The sequence below is a fragment of the Salvelinus fontinalis genome, unplaced genomic scaffold, assembly GCF_029448725.1.
Source record: "Salvelinus fontinalis isolate EN_2023a unplaced genomic scaffold, ASM2944872v1 scaffold_0589, whole genome shotgun sequence".
In the NCBI taxonomy this organism is placed as follows: Eukaryota; Metazoa; Chordata; class Actinopteri; order Salmoniformes; family Salmonidae; genus Salvelinus; species Salvelinus fontinalis.
Window position 1 is genome coordinate 85001 of NW_026600798.1, and position 19240 is coordinate 104240.

The 19240-nt window shown below is 49.2% G+C and overlaps 1 protein-coding gene across 1 annotated transcript; it reads left to right on the plus strand.

The window, feature by feature from the left end:
* Positions 1-613: 613 nt before the first annotated feature.
* On the plus strand, positions 614-9169 carry LOC129846574 (uncharacterized). The gene has a single exon (XM_055914519.1). It carries the CDS (start codon positions 4329-4331, stop codon positions 5787-5789), a length of 1461 nt encoding a protein of 486 aa, XP_055770494.1. The 5' UTR covers positions 614-4328; the 3' UTR covers positions 5790-9169.
* The last annotated feature ends 10071 nt before the right edge of the window (positions 9170-19240 follow it).

Consider the following 19240-nt stretch of genomic DNA (forward strand, 5'->3'; position numbering starts at 1 on the left):
AACCTTTATGCTTTTAAAGCTAGCAATCAAACCAGTCAATTGAATGTGGTGTTTCTGTCTGTTACAAATAGGCTCTATGACTTGAAAACACAGTGGTTTGAAGGCGTTGGTGATCTGGTCAAGCTGTAGGCTGACTGGACCTGTTAATGTTGCATAGGTTTATGTTCCTCTCTTCAATAAAAGTGAGGAGAGACAGAGGGGAATGAAAGGACTAGCAGGGAGAAAGACGACCCGTGCGTGTGTGTGTGCGTGTGTGTGTGTGTGTGTGTGTGTGGATGGACACAGGGCATATAGGAGCTGATCAACTTGCTGTAATCTCCCTTGATGTAAATAATGATCCATAAATGTCAAGCAGAGAGAAGTTGAAAGAGAAGGGAAGACGAGGGGGATTTAGGGTTGAGATAAGGAAGGTAATCTCCAACACCAGCACCTTCCCTTGAGAACAGGGGGAGGCTGTGGAAACTGGGTGAGGGAGAAGGAGGGGGGTAATGGAGAGGTGAGGTGAAAGGGTGAGGGGGGGAAATGGTGGGGGAGAGGAGGAAACGGGAGGGGAGGAGGAAGGGCGAAGGTGGGAGAGAGGGCAAAAGGCGAGGGATTGTGGGGAGAGGTGAAAGGGTGAGGGAGAGGATGAAAGAGTTGCTGACTGGAGGCTGGGAGAAGTGCTGAATTGAACATCTTGTGTGTGTGACTGCCAAGGCATGACCATTATATTACATGCTGACCAAACCGCCTGTGTGGCGTGAGAGAGCATTGCAAAATAAATGTACACATATACATGTTATTCAATAATTTCATCCAAACTGCTCGTGTGCGTCAACGGACGTCTGTGTAGCCAGGCGGTAAAATAGAACTAGGTTGCAAGTCCCGCCTCTCCCATCTACTCATTGTTTTTTATGAGCACATACCCATGTGTGTCATTTCAAAAATGAACGATGTCCACACTACAGTCCAGTTGGTGGCGGTAATGCACCTTAAAGTTGGTTGCCAACCGCCATATAAGATCCACAGAAGAAGAATGAGGAGAGATTCATCAAAGAAAAGTAGCTAAAAACGTACTAGGTTTCCCCTTTTACCTGTGGATTAATTGTCGGAGTAGAGGACACACGATTTTGTGTCACTCAAAATTGTACAAAGATCCAGCAAGGACCATTTATGCATTTCAGGTAAAATAACAGCCCAATGTTTATCTCTCAGGATGAATTAGCTAGCAACAGCAAGCTAGCTAAATGTTCATGAATGTTTCATGTGTTTCGAACTCTCCCCAAATGAATGTAGTTGCTAAAACAAGGTTGCCCACTATCAGCATATCTATTTATTATGGCCATTGAAATGTTGGCTCTTAAAATCAGATCCAACAATAATATAGAGGGGCTAGAAAGCCAGGGCTTAAAAACAAACGTGTCATTGTACGCTGACGACTCAAGTTCCCTCTTAAATACGCAATCTACATCCCTGCACAGCCTCATAGAGGATCTAGATAATTTTTCTAACCTCAGGATTACAACCAAACTATGATAAGTGGACCATATTACATATTGGATCACAAAAAAATACTACTTTGACATTACCATGTAGTTGACCAATAAACTGGTCTGACGTTGAAGTGGACATACTCGGTATTAATATCCCTAAAGAAGTAAAGGAACTTACTACAATTTTTTTTTACAGAAAATTAGCAAAAATAGATAAGGTCTTGCTACCATGGAAAGTTTGATTTGTGGAAAAATCACCCTGATTAATTCTTTAGTCATATCCCAGTTTACCTATTTACTTATGGCCCTGCTTACCCTGAAAAGTTTAAATTATTTGAGCAAAAAATATTTAACTTTATTTCGAACGGCAAGCCAGACAAAATTAAATGTGCTTATTTATATAATGTATAATAATTACAATTATTAAAGCATTAAACCTCTCACTAAAAGCATCAATCAACTAATGTTAACTGTTTATTCTGGGCCTTCCTTTCCTGTGGTGATCCTCATGAGAGCCAGTTTCATCATTGCACATGATGGTTTTTGCGACTGCACTTGAAGAAAGTTTCAATGTTTTTGAAATTTTCCGGATTGACTGACCTTCATGTCTTAAAGTAATGATGGACTGTCATTTCTCTTTGCTTATTTGAGCTGTTCTTGCCATAATATGGACTTGGTGTCTTTTACCAAATAGGGCTATCTTCTTTATACCACCCCTACCTTGTCACAACACAACTGATTGGCTCAAATGCATTAAGAAGGAAAGAAATTCCACAGATTAACTTTGAAATTGAGGCACACCTGTTAATTGAAATGCATTCCAGGTAACTACCTCATGAAGTTGGTTGAGAGAATGCCAAGAGTGTGCAAAGCTGTCAAGGCAAAGGGTGGCTACTTTGAAGAATCTGAAATATAAAATATATTTTGATTTGTTTAACACTTTTTGTGGTTACTACATGATTCCATATGTGTCATTTCATAGTTTTGATGTCTTCACTATTATTCTACAATGTAGAAAATAGTAAAAATAAAGAAAAACACTTGAATGAATAGGTATGTCCAAACTTTTGACAGGTACTATGAACGCTTCTGGTGAGGATAGACACAATCAACATACGCGCCGATTCGGTTTGGTCAAGAAATTAGTTGTACAGTAAGTTAGTTTAGCTAAGTGCATGACAAACTATGATTCTAACCGTGAACGATTGGACGTATCAATTAGCATATTTGATGAGGGTTCACTTTTGACAATTCTTCTCAAGGACTGTACCCAGTTATATTAGTGGTTTGTTTTGTTTTCATTGTAGACTTGTTTTTCATGCTTCTGACAAATTGGTTGACTAGAATAGCCTTGAAGCAATACAGCTACATTTTGCAATGTCCACACAATATCTGTCGGCAGTGAGCACAGCTCTTTTGAATATTGATGTGTTTGGAATTGTTATCAGTCTGTTGTAGTCATTGTTATCATTCCATAGTTTAACTTTTTCGTAATATCACTTTCGTTCATCCTTATGGCGCTAGTAGTATCGATGGGGCAGCCCAGGTGGGTTTACAGATCCTGATGGACAGAGAGAAAAGCACAAGCCACACCCCTACATGAGAACCACTGAGATGCTGCAAATCCCGGAGTGGAGTTTCCCAATGTTTGTTTTGAGCAACCTGATAGCCTTGTGTTGATAACCGTGTCCAATCGACCTTGGATGTAGGTGAAATCAATGCCACAATGTCTCATTTTCTCCCGGTGGATGTTTTATCTCTGAATGAACCAGACTGTTCTTTGTAGGTGTATATATGTGGTATAAGCCTAGTTCCTATGTAAATACACAGTTGTTACACATATTTTGAATTCTTAATTGAAACACGTCTTTTGTTTATTGTAGAGGCCTGTGCAACCCTAAATTACTCTTAATATCTGAATAAACCGTTTTGAAACGCCAGCAATCCGTCTGAATTCGTTCCATTCCATGTTTCAAATCCGATTCGTGTTTTGCTTCTAATCCTGGGTTCTTGCTGGGTGATCCGTGTCCCTCTTGAGTGTGAAGTGAGGAGAGAGGTGGAGGGGGGAAAAGGATATGAGACCGTGGCTACGTTTCCTCGCGTTCTCAGGATAGCCGTGTGCGAGTGAGGAATTGGGGAAGCTTGATTTTGGCTATAAATCCCCCCCCATTTCAATCACAATTGGACACTGGGGTTGAAAACAAAACCACTAAATCAAGGCAAGCTGGCTTCGCTGCGCGAGATGCGCGCGAACACAATGGGAGACAACGCACTCACTTCGCTTGGAGGAATACAGCGTTGTAATAATATTATTCTACAATAATGGGAATACTGTCGTGGTCGATCTTGAAGCAATAAGCCCGGACACTGCTGCCTGAACCAGGAATATTTATAGATTTGTTTGCTGTGAAAACAAATGACTCTGTAAGCGACTGCAGTCTCGTAAAGAACCGTGGGCATTTTTTTGCACAAGCGATGCATTTTGAGAGGGAGAGAAGCCGGACATGCCCTAAATGAAGACGCCGTGCTTGTTTAGTTGCTACATTACATTTGTTGCCAGTTTATAAATCCACCGGGATGTGAAAGGAATTCATTTCCTGCGTCGAATTCTCATGCCTTTTTGCACATCTGGATAAGTAAATTGTTTTGATATTTAATATTAGTTTAGGAGTGTAACTAATTTATTATAGTACTCGTTTAATTATAGTATTATTACAAATAGCCTGCTATTACTTCCTTATTACTAGACGACATCAAAGGACCAGTGTCTGGAAGTCATTTTTCCATTCAAAGTAACGTCTGTCCCACTCGTGTAGCCTATTCAGTAGCTCCTATTTCAGTTCGTGTCCCTAGAGAATGTACCTTCTTGACGGTAATATAGAAAGGATGGAGCGAGGAACGCCACAAAGGAAGACAGTGTACCGGATCTCTCTCACCTTGGTAAAGAAAGAGAGCTTGGAGGAGGAGGATGGGGTTAGCTGCGGGAGCTCTGGACCACGACGTCTCGAGAAACCCAAAGTGGTCGCTTACCGTCGCGAGGTCTCCTCCGAGCTCCAGAGGAGTTGTCTGCTGGAGGAGCTGAAAGAAGTTGAGGATGAAAGCGACGAGTTCCACTCACACAACTACATGAGAAATTTCAGGACATTCAGCACCGGACAATTAGAACTTGGAAGGCTTAAAATTAAAAAGGCGCATCAGTTGCATAAAGAGTTGAAGGAAACTGCCACTAGCCCCTCCACAGAGCATGGTAACAACAGCCAGGCCTCAGAGGAGACCATGTCACCACAGAGTCAGAAGAAATCACAGGGGATAAGCTGGACACAGGAAAGCGCAGAAACTGACTCGAGGCTTAAGGGGGATATTTGCACGGAGACTAAAAAAACCTTGACAACATCTGCTTCCAACGGTGAGAATGGGAGTGTTGATAAGAAAAGGCTTCTGAAAGCCAAGAGCACAGAGGACAAGGGCAGTGATGCTCCAACTAATGGGGACGGGGGTAAGGACAAGTTGTGTGCGTCCAAAAGTAACGGAAGAGCCGTCAAGGCCTCTCCCGAGACCCCGCCACTGAAGAGCCACCCCAGCCTGCTTCGCCGGAGCTTCAGTTTCCGCCACTGGACGGGTGGCGAACTGCTCCGCATCCGGGCCCTCTCTAAAGACAAGCACCACAGCAGCTCCGGGTGCGTCGGCCGCGGGGAAGGAACAGCCGGGGACGACAACCAGACCCCCCAGTCCACAGTCCTCCAAAACCCGGCGTACGACGAGACGGGACCGCCTAAACGAAACACGTTAGAAGTCGGGGCTGTGCTTAACAAGACTGACTCAATGACGGAGCTGAGCCGCTGGGAACGAGCGAGAGGCAAAAACCGCACATTGGACAACAGCGATCTGATCACTCTTTCCATGAAGAGTGTGTCAGAGAAGGAGGGGTTTCTGAGAGGCACCGGCTCCCGCTCCAGTGGCTCGGACCGGCGGCTGGTCAGGTTCTTCAGCGGTATCTTCTCCAGGAAGGATGGAGGGATGGTGTCTACCTCCACGCCGGTGGGCAGCCCCAGCACTAACCGCTCCCTCAGGAAGGGGAAGAGGAGCGGCCCCATGGCCTACTCCCAGTCCAGCACAGAGAGTGTTAACGGAGGAGGAGGCCTGTCGTCAGAGGGTAAAGGATGCTTTTCTTTAAACACACACACACCAGTTGTAGCTACAGTGTCCTTTCAGATATGCCAAAAAGGGTCCACGGATTGTTTTTGGCCTGCGCCTCTCCCCTCTCTCTGCCTTCCTCTACATCTCTGTCTCTCTGCTGTTTGTAGAGCTGAGGGGTGAAGGGCCAGGATACCTCTCTGTTTGACGTAGAAGACCATTATTTGTTTAGGACAGGAGGGTGATGTTTCTCCTGTCTCTCTGATGCCTGCTACTGGCGTTTATCTTTCATTATAGTCTACTGCTGTTGCCTGAGGTTCATATAGTCTACTGCTGTTGTCTGAGGTTCATATAGTCTACTGCTGTTGCCTGAGGTTCATATAGTCTACTGCTGTTGTCTGAGGTTCATATAGTCTACTGCTGTTGTCTGAGGTTCATATAGTCTACTGCTGTTGTCTGAGGTTCATATAGTCTACTGCTGTTGTCTGAGGTTCATATAGTCTACTGCTGTTGTCTGAGGTTCATATAGTCTACCGCTGTTGTCTGAGGTTCATATAGTCTACTGCTGTTGTCTGAGGTTCATATAGTCTACTGCTGTTGTCTGAGGTTCATATAGTCTACTGCTGTTGTCTGAGGTTCATATAGTCTACCGCTGTTGTCTGAGGTTCATATAGTCTACTGCTGTTGTCTGAGGTTCATATAGTCTACCGCTGTTGCCTGAGGTTCATATAGTCTACCGCTGTTGCCTGAGGTTCATATAGTCTACTGCTGTTGTCTGAGGTTCATATAGTCTACTGCTGTTGCCTGAGGTTCATATAGTCTACTGCTGTTGTCTGAGGTTCATATAGTCTACCGCTGTTGCCTGAGGTTCATATAGTCTACTGCTGTTGTCTGAGGTTCATATAGTCTACCGCTGTTGTCTGAGGTTCATATAGTCTACTGCTGTTGTCTGAGGTTCATATAGTCTACTGCTGTTGTCTGAGGTTCATATAGTCTACTGCTGTTGCCTGAGGTTCATATAGTCTACTGCTGTTGCCTGAGGTTCATATAGTCTACCGCTGTTGCCTGAGGTTCATATAGTCTACTGCTGTTGTCTGAGGTTCATATAGTCTACTGCTGTTGCCTGAGGTTCATATAGTCTACTGCTGTTGTCTGAGGTTCATATAGTCTACTGCTGTTGTCTGAGGTTCATATAGTCTACTGCTGTTGTCTGGGGTTCATATAGTCTACTGCTGTTGCCTGAGGTTCATATAGTCTACTGCTGTTGTCTGAGGTTCATATAGTCTACTGCTGTTGCCTGAGGTTCATATAGTCTACTGCTGTTGTCTGGGGTTCATATAGTCTACTGCTGTTGTCTGAGGTTCATATAGTCTACTGCTGTTGTCTGAGGTTCATATAGTCTACTGCTGTTGTCTGGGGTTCATATAGTCTACTGCTGTTGCCTGAGGTTCATATAGTCTACTGCTGTTGCCTGAGGTTCATATAGTCTACTGCTGTTGCCTGAGGTTCATATAGTCTACTGCTGTTGCCTGAGGTTCATATAGTCTACTGCTGTTGCCTGAGGTTCATATAGTCTACTGCTGTTGCCTGAGGTTCATATAGTCTACCGCTGTTGTCTGAGGTTCATATAGTCTACCGCTGTTGCCTGAGGTTCATATAGTCTACTGCTGTTGCCTGAGGTTCATATAGTCTACTGCTGTTGCCTGAGGTTCATATAGTCTACCGCTGTTGTCTGAGGTTCATATAGTCTACCGCTGTTGCCTGAGGTTCATATAGTCTACCGCTGTTGCCTGAGGTTCATATAGTCTACCGCTGTTGCCTGAGGTTCATATAGTCTACCGCTGTTGCCTGAGGTTCATATAGTCTACCGCTGTTGCCTGAGGTTCATATAGTCTACCGCTGTTGCCTGAGGTTCATATAGTCTACCGCTGTTGCCTGAGGTTCATATAGTCTACCGCTGTTGCCTGAGGTTCATATAGTCTACCGCTGTTGCCTGAGGTTCATATAGTCTACCGCTGTTGCCTGAGGTTCATATAGTCTACCGCTGTTGCCTGAGGTTCATATAGTCTACCGCTGTTGCCTGAGGTTCATATAGTCTACCGCTGTTGCCTGAGGTTCATATAGTCTACCGCTGTTGCCTGAGGTTCATATAGTCTACCGCTGTTGCCTGAGGTTCATATAGTCTACCGCTGTTGCCTGAGGTTCATATAGTCTACCGCTGTTGCCTGAGGTTCATATAGTCTACCGCTGTTGCCTGAGGTTCATATAGTCTACCGCTGTTGCCTGAGGTTCATATAGTCTACCGCTGTTGCCTGAGGTTCATATAGTCTACCGCTGTTGCCTGAGGTTCATATAGTCTACCGCTGTTGCCTGAGGTTCATATAGTCTACCGCTGTTGCCTGAGGTTCATATAGTCTACCGCTGTTGCCTGAGGTTCATATAGTCTACCGCTGTTGCCTGAGGTTCATATAGTCTACCGCTGTTGTCTGAGGTTCATATAGTCTACTGCTGTTGTCTGAGGTTCATATAGTCTACCGCTGTTGCCTGAGGTGTCTGTGGCTTGTAGGAAGGCTGGCAGTTCTTCAGTTTATCTACATACATCTGTGAGGGAAAATGTGCAGGTGGCACAAACATGAAGAGAAGGATGTTTTAATCCATAACTAGCGACTGATTCATCAGCTTGCTTTATCTCTCCCTCACACACTCCACACACACCACACACACCACACACACCACACACACCACACACACCACACACTCCACACACTCCACACACTCCACACACTCCACACACACCACACACACCACACACACCACACACACCACACACTCCACACACACCACACACACCACACACACCACACACACCACACACACCACACACTCCACACACTCCACACACACCACACACACCACACACACCACACACACCACACACACCACACACTCCACACACTCCACACAATACACACACACACCTCTGCATCCTCTTCCACTTGTGGAAAGTGTGATATGATAGAGGAAGTGTGTTCCATTTAGAGCTGGCGACCCACTTTAGTCTTCCTCTGTCTGTATGGCCAGAGGCCCTCTCTGACTGGCTGGCTGGCTGACTGCAGGACCCTAAACACATCAGGCTCTTGACTCCCTGTATTGTTATTGGCCAGTTCCCTCTTCAAGGGGGTCTCAGGAATTCCGGCAATGTGGATGCCCCCCTAGCCGTATCAGGGACGGTGTCATCAAAATCCATTAAATCTCCCTCTGGCCTCTCCCAGCCCCACCTCCCTCTGGCCCCACCGACACCCGAACCCAACTCCCAGCCCCACCTCCCTCTGGCCCCACCCACACCCTAACCCAACACCCAGCCCCACCTCCCTCTGGCCCCACCCACACCCTAACCCAACACCCAGCCCCACCTCCCTCTGGCCCCACCCACACCCTAACCCAACACTCAGCCCCACCTCCCTCTGGCCCCACCCACACCCTAACCCAACTCCCAGCCCCACCTCCCTCTGGCCCCACCCACACCCTAACCCAACTCCCAGCCCCACCTCCCTCTGGCCCCACCCACACCCTAACCCAACACTCAGCCCCACCTCCCTCTGGCCCCACCCACACCCTAACCCAACACTCAGCCCCACCTCCCTCTGGCCCCATCCACACCCGAACCCAACACTCAGCCCCACCTCCCTCTGGCCCCACCCATACCCTAACCCAACACTCAGTCCCACCTCCCTCTGGCCCCAACCTAACCCAACACTCAGCCCCACCTCCCTCTGGCCCCACCCTAACCCAACACTCAGCCCCACCTCCCTCTGGCCCCACCCACACCCTAACCCAACACTCAGCCACACCTCCCTCTGGCCCCACCCACACCCTAACCCAACACCCAGCCACACCTCCCTCTGGCTCCACCCACACCCTAACCCAACACTCAGCCCCACGTCCCTCTAACTGGTTAATGGTGACAGGTATGGGTGTGTGTATATGGAAGGCAGGTTATAGAGGGAGGGAATGTGTGTGTTAGGGGTGTGTGACCTACATCCACAGCCATGCAGAAGTAATGTGAAGGACATGCGTGTCAAAAGGCAGCCTGGTGAGTGTTTAAAAAAAAAAATATATATACCCAGAGGAGTCGTTCCTCTCTCCTACTCACTCTCCCAGAGGAGTCGTTCCTCTCTCCTACTCACTCTCACAGAGGAGTCGTTCCTCTCTCCTACTCACTCTCACAGAGGAGTCGTTCCTCTCTCCTACTCACTCTCCCAGAGGAGTCGTTCCTCTCTCCTACTCACTCTCCCAGAGGAGTCGTTCCTCTCTCCTACTCACTCTCCCAGAGGAGTCGTTCCTCTCTCCTACTCACTCTCCCAGAGGAGTCGTTCCTCTCTCCTACTCACTCTCACAGAGGAGTCGTTCCTCTCTCCTACTCACTCTCACAGAGGAGTCGTTCCTCTCTCCTACTCACTCTCCCAGAGGAGTCGTTCCTCTCTCCTACTCACTCTCCCAGAGGAGTCGTTCCTCTCTCCTACTCACTCTCACAGAGGAGTCGTTCCTCTCTCCTACTCACTCTCCCAGAGGAGTCGTTCCTCTCTCCTACTCACTCTCCCAGAGGAGTCGTTCCTCTCTCCTACTCACTCTCCCAGAGGAGTCGTTCCTCTCTCCTACTCACTCTCCCAGAGGAGTCGTTCCTCTCTCCTACTCACTCTCCCAGAGGAGTCGTTCCTCTCTCCTACTCACTCTCCCAGAGGAGTCGTTCCTCTCTCCTACTCACTCTCCCAGAGGAGTCGTTCCTCTCTCCTACTCACTCTCACAGAGGAGTCGTTCCTCTCTCCTACTCACTCTCACAGAGGAGTCGTTCCTCTCTCCTACTCACTCTCACAGAGCTTCGTGCAGATAAACAGTCATTTACTCAGTCACTCTCTGAGCTTCACTCTGATATATTACTAGGTCACATATTACTCACTCATCTATTTTGTTACACACACACACACACACACACACACACACACACACACACACACACACACACACACACACACACACACACACACACACACACACACACACACACACACACACACACACACACATCAGAGGGGCTCATTTGACTTGCAGCTCAGTGCCTGTTAACTGGCTGAGATGAAGCTAGTCTTTTTAGTTACAGCTCCTTTGATCCCTCTCTCCTGAGCACCCTCTTCTTTTTCTCTCTTTTGTCTTTCTTTCTCTTTCTCTTCTCTCTCTCACTCACCCTGAACACACACACACACACACACACACACACACACACACACACACACACACACACACACACACACACACACACACACACACACACACACACACACACACTGTGACTACTGCAGTGGTGTTATCTGAGACCCACTCCCACAATGGGTATAATAGGAGTAATATCCAGTTAGGACTGTGGCAAAGGGGGATTGATGTTGATTAGTGTTGGTTCTACTAGATTCCTGCAGCTGTCATCTCCACTAGTTTGGCCTGGCTCTCTTCTGTTCCGGGGAGGTTCTCCACTAGTTTGGCCTGGCTCTCTTCTGTTCCGGGGAGGTTCTCCACTAGTTTGGCCTGGCTCTCTTCTGTTCCGGGGAGGTTCTCCACTAGTTTGGCCTGGCTCTCTTCTGTTCCGGGGAGGATCTCCGCTAGTTTGGCCTGGCTCTCTTCTGTTCCGGGGAGGATCTCTGCTAGTTTGGCCTGGCTCTCTTCTGTTCCGGGGAGGAGCTCCGCTAGTTTGGTCTGGCTCTCTTCTGTTCCGGGGAGGAGCTCCGCTAGTTTGGCCCGGCTCTCTTCTGTTCTGGGGAGGAGCTCCGCTAGTTTGGCCCGGCTCTCTTCTGTTCCGGGGAGGAGCTCCGCTAGTTTGGCCTGTCTCTCTTCTGTTCTGGGGAGGAGCTCCGCTAGTTTGGCCTGGCTCTCTTCTGTTCTGGGGAGGAGCTCCGCTAGTTTGGTCTGGCTCTCTTCTGTTCTGGGGAGGAGCTCCGCTAGTTTGGCCTGGCTCTCTTCTGTTCTTGGGAGGAGCTCCGCTAGTTTGGCCTGGCTCTCTTCTGTTCTGGGGAGGAGCTCCGCTAGTTTGGCCTGGCTCTCTTCTGTTCTGGGGAGGTTCTCCACTAGTTTGGTCTGGCTCTCTTCTGTTCTGGGGAGGATCTCCGCTAGTTTGGCCTGGCTCTCTTCTGTTCTGGGGAGGAGCTCCGCTAGTTTGGCCCGGCTCTCTTCTGTTCCGGGGAGGAGCTCCGCTAGTTTGGCCTGGCTCTCTTCTGTTCTGAGGAGGACAGCATGCCTAGAAGAGACAATAGGACAACGTTTTTCTTTCCCAGAGGAAGTGTGTCTGTTAGTGTGTGAATGTCTGTTAGTGTTTGTGTCTGATAGACTGACTGTATCCCTGAGTCTAGGCCTATATGTGTCAGTATTGTGTCTGATAGACTGAGTGTATCCCTGAGTCTAGGCCTATATGTGTCAGTATTGTGTCTGATAGACTGAGTGTATCCCTGAGTCTAGGCCTATATGTGTCAGTATTGTGTCTGATAGACTGAGTGTATCCCTGAGTCTAGGCCTATATGTGTCAGTATTGTGTCTGATAGACTGAGTGTATCCCTGAGTCTAGGCCTATATGTGTCAGTATTGTGTCTGATAGACTGACTGTATCCCTGAGTCTAGGCCTATATGTGTCAGTATTGTGTCTGATAGACTGAGTGTATCCCTGAGTCTAGGCCTATATGTGTCAGTATTGTGTCTGATAGACTGAGTGTATCCCTGAGTCTAGGCCTATATGTGTCAGTATTGTGTCTGATAGACTGACTGTATCCCTGAGTCTAGGCCTATATGTGTCAGTATTGTGTCTGATAGACCGAGTGTATCCCTGAGTCTAGGCCTATATGTGTCAGTATTGTGTCTGATAGACTGAGTGTGTCCCTGAGTCTAGGCCTATATGTGTCAGTATTGTGTGTTCCTCTCTCTCCCTATTTGACAAATGATCAGAGATGAGAGTTAAACAGGACTGTCCATGCTTGTTATCTTTATGCACAGAGTTCTAATGGTCTACATAGGACTGACGTCCCCTATACCTGTCAGTCCAGGTCTTTATTGTGATGTTAGTCAGTCCAGGTCTTTATTGTGATGTTAGTCAGTCCAGGTCTTTATTGTGATGTTAGTCAGTCCAGGTCTTTATTGTGATGTTACGCAGTCCAGGTCTTTATTGCGATGTCTGTCAGTCCAGGTCTTTATTGTGATGTTAGTCAGTCCAGGTCTTTATTGTGATGTTAGTCAGTCCAGGTCTTTATTGTGATGTTAGTCAGTCCAGGTCTTTATTGTGATGTTAGTCAGTCCAGGTCTTTATTGTGATGTTACGCAGTCCAGGTCTTTATTGTGATGTTACGCAGTCCAGGTCTTTATTGTGATGTTAGTCAGTCCAGGTCTTTATTGTGATGTTACGCAGTCCAGGTCTTTATTGTGATGTTAGTCAGTCCAGGTCTTTATTGCGATGTCAGTCAGTCCAGGTCTTTATTGTGATGTTAGTCAGTCCAGGTCTTTATTGTGATGTTAGTCAGTCCAGGTCTTTATTGCGATGTCAGTCAGTCCAGGTCTTTATTGCGATGTTAGTCAGTCCAGGTCTTTATTGCGATGTTAGTCAGTCCAGGTCTTTATTGCGATGTCTGTCAGTCCAGGTCTTTATTGCGATGTCTGTCAGTCCAGGTCTTTATTGCGATGTCTGTCAGTCCAGGTCTTTATTGTGATGTCAGTCAGTCCAGGTCTTTATTGTGATGTTAGTCAGTCCAGGTCTTTATTGTGATGTTAGTCAGTCCAGGTCTTTATTGTGATGTCTGTCAGTCCAGGTCTTTATTGTGATGTCTGTCAGTCCAGGTCTTTATTGTGATGTCAGGCAGTCCAGGTCTTTATTGTGATGTTACGCAGTCCAGGTCTTTATTGTGATGTCAGTCAGTCCAGGTCTTTATTGTGATGTCAGTCAGTCCAGGTCTTTATTGTGATGTCAGTCAGTCCAGGTCTTTATTGTGATGTCAGTCAGTCCAGGTCTTTATTGTGATGTCAGTCAGTCCAGGTCTTTATTGTGATGTCTGTCAGTCCAGGTCTTTATTGTGATGTCTGTCAGTCCAGGTCTTTACTGTGATGTCTGCCAGTCCAGGTCTTTACTGTGATGTCAGGCAGTCCAGGTCTTTATTGTGATGTCAGTCAGTCCAGGTCTTTATTGTGATGTCAGTCCAGGTCAGTGTATATGTTCTCCACCTTGACCTCACTTCTCTTCTGTACTCTGTTTTTTCTTATTTAAACAGTTGCTGTGACCAGCAGAGCATACATCATGTGTGTGTGCGTGCATGCCCGTGTCTGTTTCTCTGTATCTGCTGTCTCTCTATTTCTCCCTCCATGCCCGTGTCTGTTTCTCTGTATCTGCTGTCTCTCTCTCTCTTCCTCCCTCCATGCCCGTGTCTGTTTCTCTGTATCTGCTGTCTCTCGCTCTTCCTCCCTCTGTGGCTGTGTCTGTTTTTCTGTATCTGCTGTCTCTCTCTATTCCTCCCTCCATGCCCATGTGTGTTTCTCTGTATCTGCTGTCTCTCTCTCTTCCTCCCTCCATGCCCGTGTCTGTTTCTCTGTATCTGCTGTCTCTCTCGCTCTTCCTCCCTCTGTGGCTGTGTCTGTTTTTCTGTATCTGCTGTCTCTCTCTATTCCTCCCTCCATGCCCATGTGTGTTTCTCTGTATCTGCTGTCTCTCTCTCTTCCTCCCTCCATGCCCGTGTCTGTTTCTCTGTATCTGCTGTCTCTCTCGCTCTTCCTCCCTCTGTGGCTGTGTGTGTTTCTAACTCTGTCTCTGTGCAGTAATGAGTCCACTATGGCCTGTTCTGGCTGTGTAGGGAGACATGGAATCAGGACTGGAGAATCACCAGCTCGTACAGATAACTAACCATAGCAGTGACAGTGGGGGAGCAGCAGCCGGTGTGGGAGCAGCAGCAGCTGTAGCAGCAGCAGCAGCAGCCAGTGTAGCAGCAGCAGCCAGTGTAGCAGCAGCAGCCAGTGTAGCAGCAGCAGCCAGTGTAGCAGCAGCAGCAGCCAGTGTAGCAGCAGCAGCAGCCAGTGTAGCAGCAGCAGCAGCCAGTGTAGCAGCAGCAGCAGCCAGTGTAGCAGCAGCAGCAGCCAGTGTAGCAGCAGCAGCAGCCAGTGTAGCAGCAGCAGCAGCCAGTGTAGCAGCAGCCAGTGTAGCAGCAGCAGGAGCCAATGTAGCAGCAGCCAGTGTAGCAGCAGCAGGAGCCAATGTAGCAGCAGCCAGTGTAGCAGCAGCAGGAGCCAATGTAGCAGCAGCAGCAGCCAGTGTAGCAGCAGCAGCAGCCAGTGTAGCAGCAGCAGCATCCAATGTAGCAGCAGCAGCATCCAATGTAGCAGCAGCAGCATCCAATGTAGCAGCAGCAGCAGCCAGTGTAGCAGCAGCAGCAGCCAGTGTAGCAGCAGCAGCAGCCAGTGTAGCAGCAGCAGCAGCCAGTGTAGCAGCAGCAGCAGCCAGTGTAGCAGCAGCAGCAGCCAGTGTAGCAGCAGCAGCAGCCAGTGTAGCAGCAGCAGCAGCCAGTGTAGCAGCAGCAGCAGCCAGTGTAGCAGCAGCAGCAGCCAGTGTAGCAGCAGCAGCAGCCAGTGTAGCAGCAGCAGCAGCCAGTGTAGCAGCAGCAGCAGCCAGTGTAGCAGCAGCAGCAGCAGCAGCAGCAGCAGCAGCAGCAGCAGGCAATGTAGCAGCAGCAGCAGCCAGTGTAGTAGCAGCAGCAGCAGCCAGTGTAGTAGCAGCAGCAGCAGGCAATGTAGCAGCAGCCGCCAGTAGAACCAACACAGCCAGGGAACATAACATAGTCCTACTGTAACACCTGGCAGCCCTCTCTGTGACTTAACAGCACCTTTCCAGATCTTGATTCAGGAAAGGAGAGACTGGTTTTTGATGGCCTTGGATTCTTTGTTCTCTTGCTCTTGGCCAAATGCTGTGTGTTTGTGGTCTTGCCCTAGACCTTCTGAGCTGTCCCTGCACTGTATTGTTTGGTTGAGTAGGACACACACACAGCCCCTCTGTGCTTATTAGTTGCACACTGTCGGCCTGTGGTCCCCTTCACAGGGGTCATCATGGGGTTAAAGAGCATGCATGGGGCGGTGTGTGTGTTAGGGGGAGGCATTGTTGGGAGGTCGAGCCTTCACAGCCAGCGTACAACTGCCCTGTCTCCTCTCCTCCATTCCTCTCTCCTCCTTTCCCCCCTCTCCTCCTTTCCCCCCTCTCCTCCTTTCCCCCCTCTCCTCCTTTCCCCCCTCTCCTCCTTTCCCCCCTCTCCTCTCTCCTCCTTTCTCCTCTCTCCTCCTTTCCCCCCTCTCCTCTCTCTTCAGACTCTGGTTCTAGCTTCAGCCCCCACTTCAGCTTCATCCCAAAGTTTTGTGTGTGTGTCATGCATAGAAAGTTGGGACTCCTCTCCTCCTGTAGTCATTGTTGCCAGGGGCATGGAGAGAGGGATGCTGTGTGTCACGTGTCCTGTGTGTGTCCTGTGTGTCATGGGTCATGTGTGTGTCAGTGGAGGCTGCTGAGGGGAGGATGGCTCATAATAATGTCTCCAGCCATTACCTCGAGCCCGTCCTCCCCAATTAAGGTGCCACACACCTCCTGTGGTGTGTGTGTCGTGTGCGTTCATGCGCATATACATTGTCTCTGTGTGTTGCTCTCCCTTCCAGCAAAGGCATGGCTCTAATCTAACCCTGCAGAGAGAGGGAGGAGTGCTAGCTAGCCAGCAGGCTCTAATCTAACCCTGCAGAGAGAGGGAGGAGTGCTAGCTAGCCAGCAGTCTCTAATCTAACCCTGCAGAGAGAGGGAGGAGTGCTAGCTAGCCAGCAGGCTCTAATCTAACCCTGCAGAGAGAGGGAGGAGTGCTAGCTAGCCAGCAGGCTCTAATCTAACCCTGCAGAGAGAGGGAGGATTGCTAGCTAGCCAGCAGGCTCTAATCTATCCCTGCAGAGAGAGGGAGGAGTGCTAGCTAGCTAGCAGGCTCTATCCTAATCCTGCAGAGTGAGGGAGGAGTGCTAGCTAGCCAGCAGGCTCTAATCTAACCCTGCAAAGAGAGGGAGGAGTGCTAGCTAGCCAGCAGGCTCTAATCTAACCCTGCAGAGAGAGGGAGGAGTGCTAGCTAGCCAGCAGGCTCTAATCTAACCCTGCAGAGAGAGGGAGGAGTGCTAGCTAGCCAGCAGGCTCTAATCTAACCCTGCAGAGAGAGGGAGGATTGCTAGCTAGCCAGCAGGCTCTAATCTAACCCTGCAGAGAGAGGGAGGAGTGCTAGCTAGCCAGCAGGCTCTAATCTAACCCTGCAGAGAGAGGGAGGAGTGCTAGCTAACTAGCAGTCTCTAATCTAACCCTGCAGAGAGAGGGAGGAGTGCTAGCTAGCCAGCAGGCTCTAATCTAACCCTGCAGAGAGAGGGAGGAGTGCTAGCTAGCCAGCAGGCTCTAATCTAACCCTGCAGAGAGAGGGAGGAGTGCTAGCTAGCCAGCAGGCTCTAATCTAACCCTGCAGAGAGAGGGAGGAGTGCTAGCTAGCTAGCAGGCTCTAATCTAACCCTGCAGAGAGAGGGAGGAGTGCTAGCTAGCCAGCAGGCTCTAATCTAACCCTGCAGAGAGAGGGAGGAGTGCTAGCTAGCTAGCAGGCTCTAATCTAACCCTGCAGAGAGAGGGAGGAGTGCTAGCTAGCCAGCAGGCTCTAATCTAACCCTGCAGAGAGAGGGAGGAGTGCTAGCTAGCCAGCAGGCTCTAATCTAACCCTGCAGAGAGAGGGAGGAGTGCTAGCTAGCCAGCAGGCTCTAATCTAACCCTGCAGAGAGAGGGAGGAGTGCTAGCTAGCTAGCAGGCTCTAATCTAACCCTGCAGAGAGAGGGAGGAGTGCTAGCTAGCCAGCAGGCTCTAATCTAACCCTGCAGAGAGAGGGAGGAGTGCTAGCTAGCCAGCAGGCTCTAATCTAACCCTGCAGAGAGAGGGAGGAGTGCTAGCTAGCCAGCAGGCTCTAATCTAACCCTGCAGAGAGAGGGAGGAGTGCTAGCTAGCTAGCAGGCTCTAATCTAACCCTGCAGAGAGAGGGAGGAGTGCTAGCTAGCTAGCAGGCTCTAATCTAACCCTGCAGAGAGAGGGAGGAGTGCTAGCTAGCCAGCAGGCTCTAATCTAACCCTGCAGAGAGAGGGAGGAGTGCTAGCTAGCCAGCAGTCAGAGACAGCCCAGCATTACCACGCCCCCCTCCAGTAATGCCCTTAAATCACGAGCCCTCTCCTTCCCTATGTACAGCACACAGACACACACATAGACGTACAACACACACAAGCCTCACAAATGCATGATATGCAATGCACAAACGTACACACACACACACACACACACACACACACACACACACACACACACACACACACACACACACACACACACACACACACACACACACACACACACACACACACACACACACACAGTACTTTAGAGAACCCTGTCCTTCATTCAGCTGGATCATCTGAAGAACAAAGTCCTCTAATGACAGTGGAAAGGTCTTGTTTGCTGCCATAGCTGTGGTTCTATTGCAACAGCCTTGTCCAGATGTTGGGAGTGTAGCAGCCCTGCTGCATTGTACCAACTCACTCTCTGAATACAGAGTAGACTGTCAGCATTTCAGGCTCCGGGTACAAGTTAGGATCACATTGGCACAGTTCTAGGATCAGCTTATCCAAATCCTATCCTATTACGCTGACCTTAAACCATTTGAGATTTGATAACTCAAAACTGACCATATGTTGGTGTGTAGGGTGGAAATGTTAACTTCATCCACATTTCAGAGACCCCTCTCTCCTTCATCTCTCATTCACCTCCCCCCTCTCTCCTTCATCTCTCCTCTCTCCTCCCCTCTCTCTCCTCCTCCCCTCTCTCTCCTTCTCCTTCCCCTCTCTCCTTCATCTCCCCCCTCTCTCCTTCATCTCTCATTCGCCATCTCCTCCCCCCTCTCCTTCTCCCCCCCTCTCCTTCTGCTCCTCCTCTCTCCTTCTCCTCCTCCTCTATCCTTCTCCTCCCCTCTCTCATTCTCCTCCCCCCTCTCTCCTTCATCTCTCCTTCTCCTCCTCTCACTCCTCTCTCCTTCTCCTTCCCCTCCTCTCTCCTTCTCCTTCCCCTCCTCTCTCCTTCTCCTTCTCTCTCTCCTCCTCTCTCCTTCTCCCCCCTCTCTCTCCTTCTCCTCTCCTCTCCTTCTCCCCTCTCTCTCCTTCTCTCTCCTTCTCCTCCCCCTCTTTCCTCATCCCCCGCTCTCCTTCATCTCCCCCCTCTCTCCTTCATCTCTCAATCTCCATCTCCTCCCCTCTCTCTCCTCCTCCTCCTCCCTCTCTCTCCTCCTCTCTCCTCTCTCCTCCTCTCTCCTTCTCTCTCCTTCTCCTCCCCCTCTCTCCTTTTCCTCCTCCTCTCTCCTCCCCCTCTCTCCTTTCCTCCTCCTCTCTCCTCCCCCTCTCCTTCTCCTCCTCCCCTCTCCTTCTCTCCTCCTCCTCTCTCCTTCTCCTCCTCCTCTCTCCTTCTCCTCCTCTCTCCTTCTCCTCCTCCTTTCTCCTCCTCTCTCCATCTCCTCCCCTCTCTCATTCTCCTCTCTCCTTCT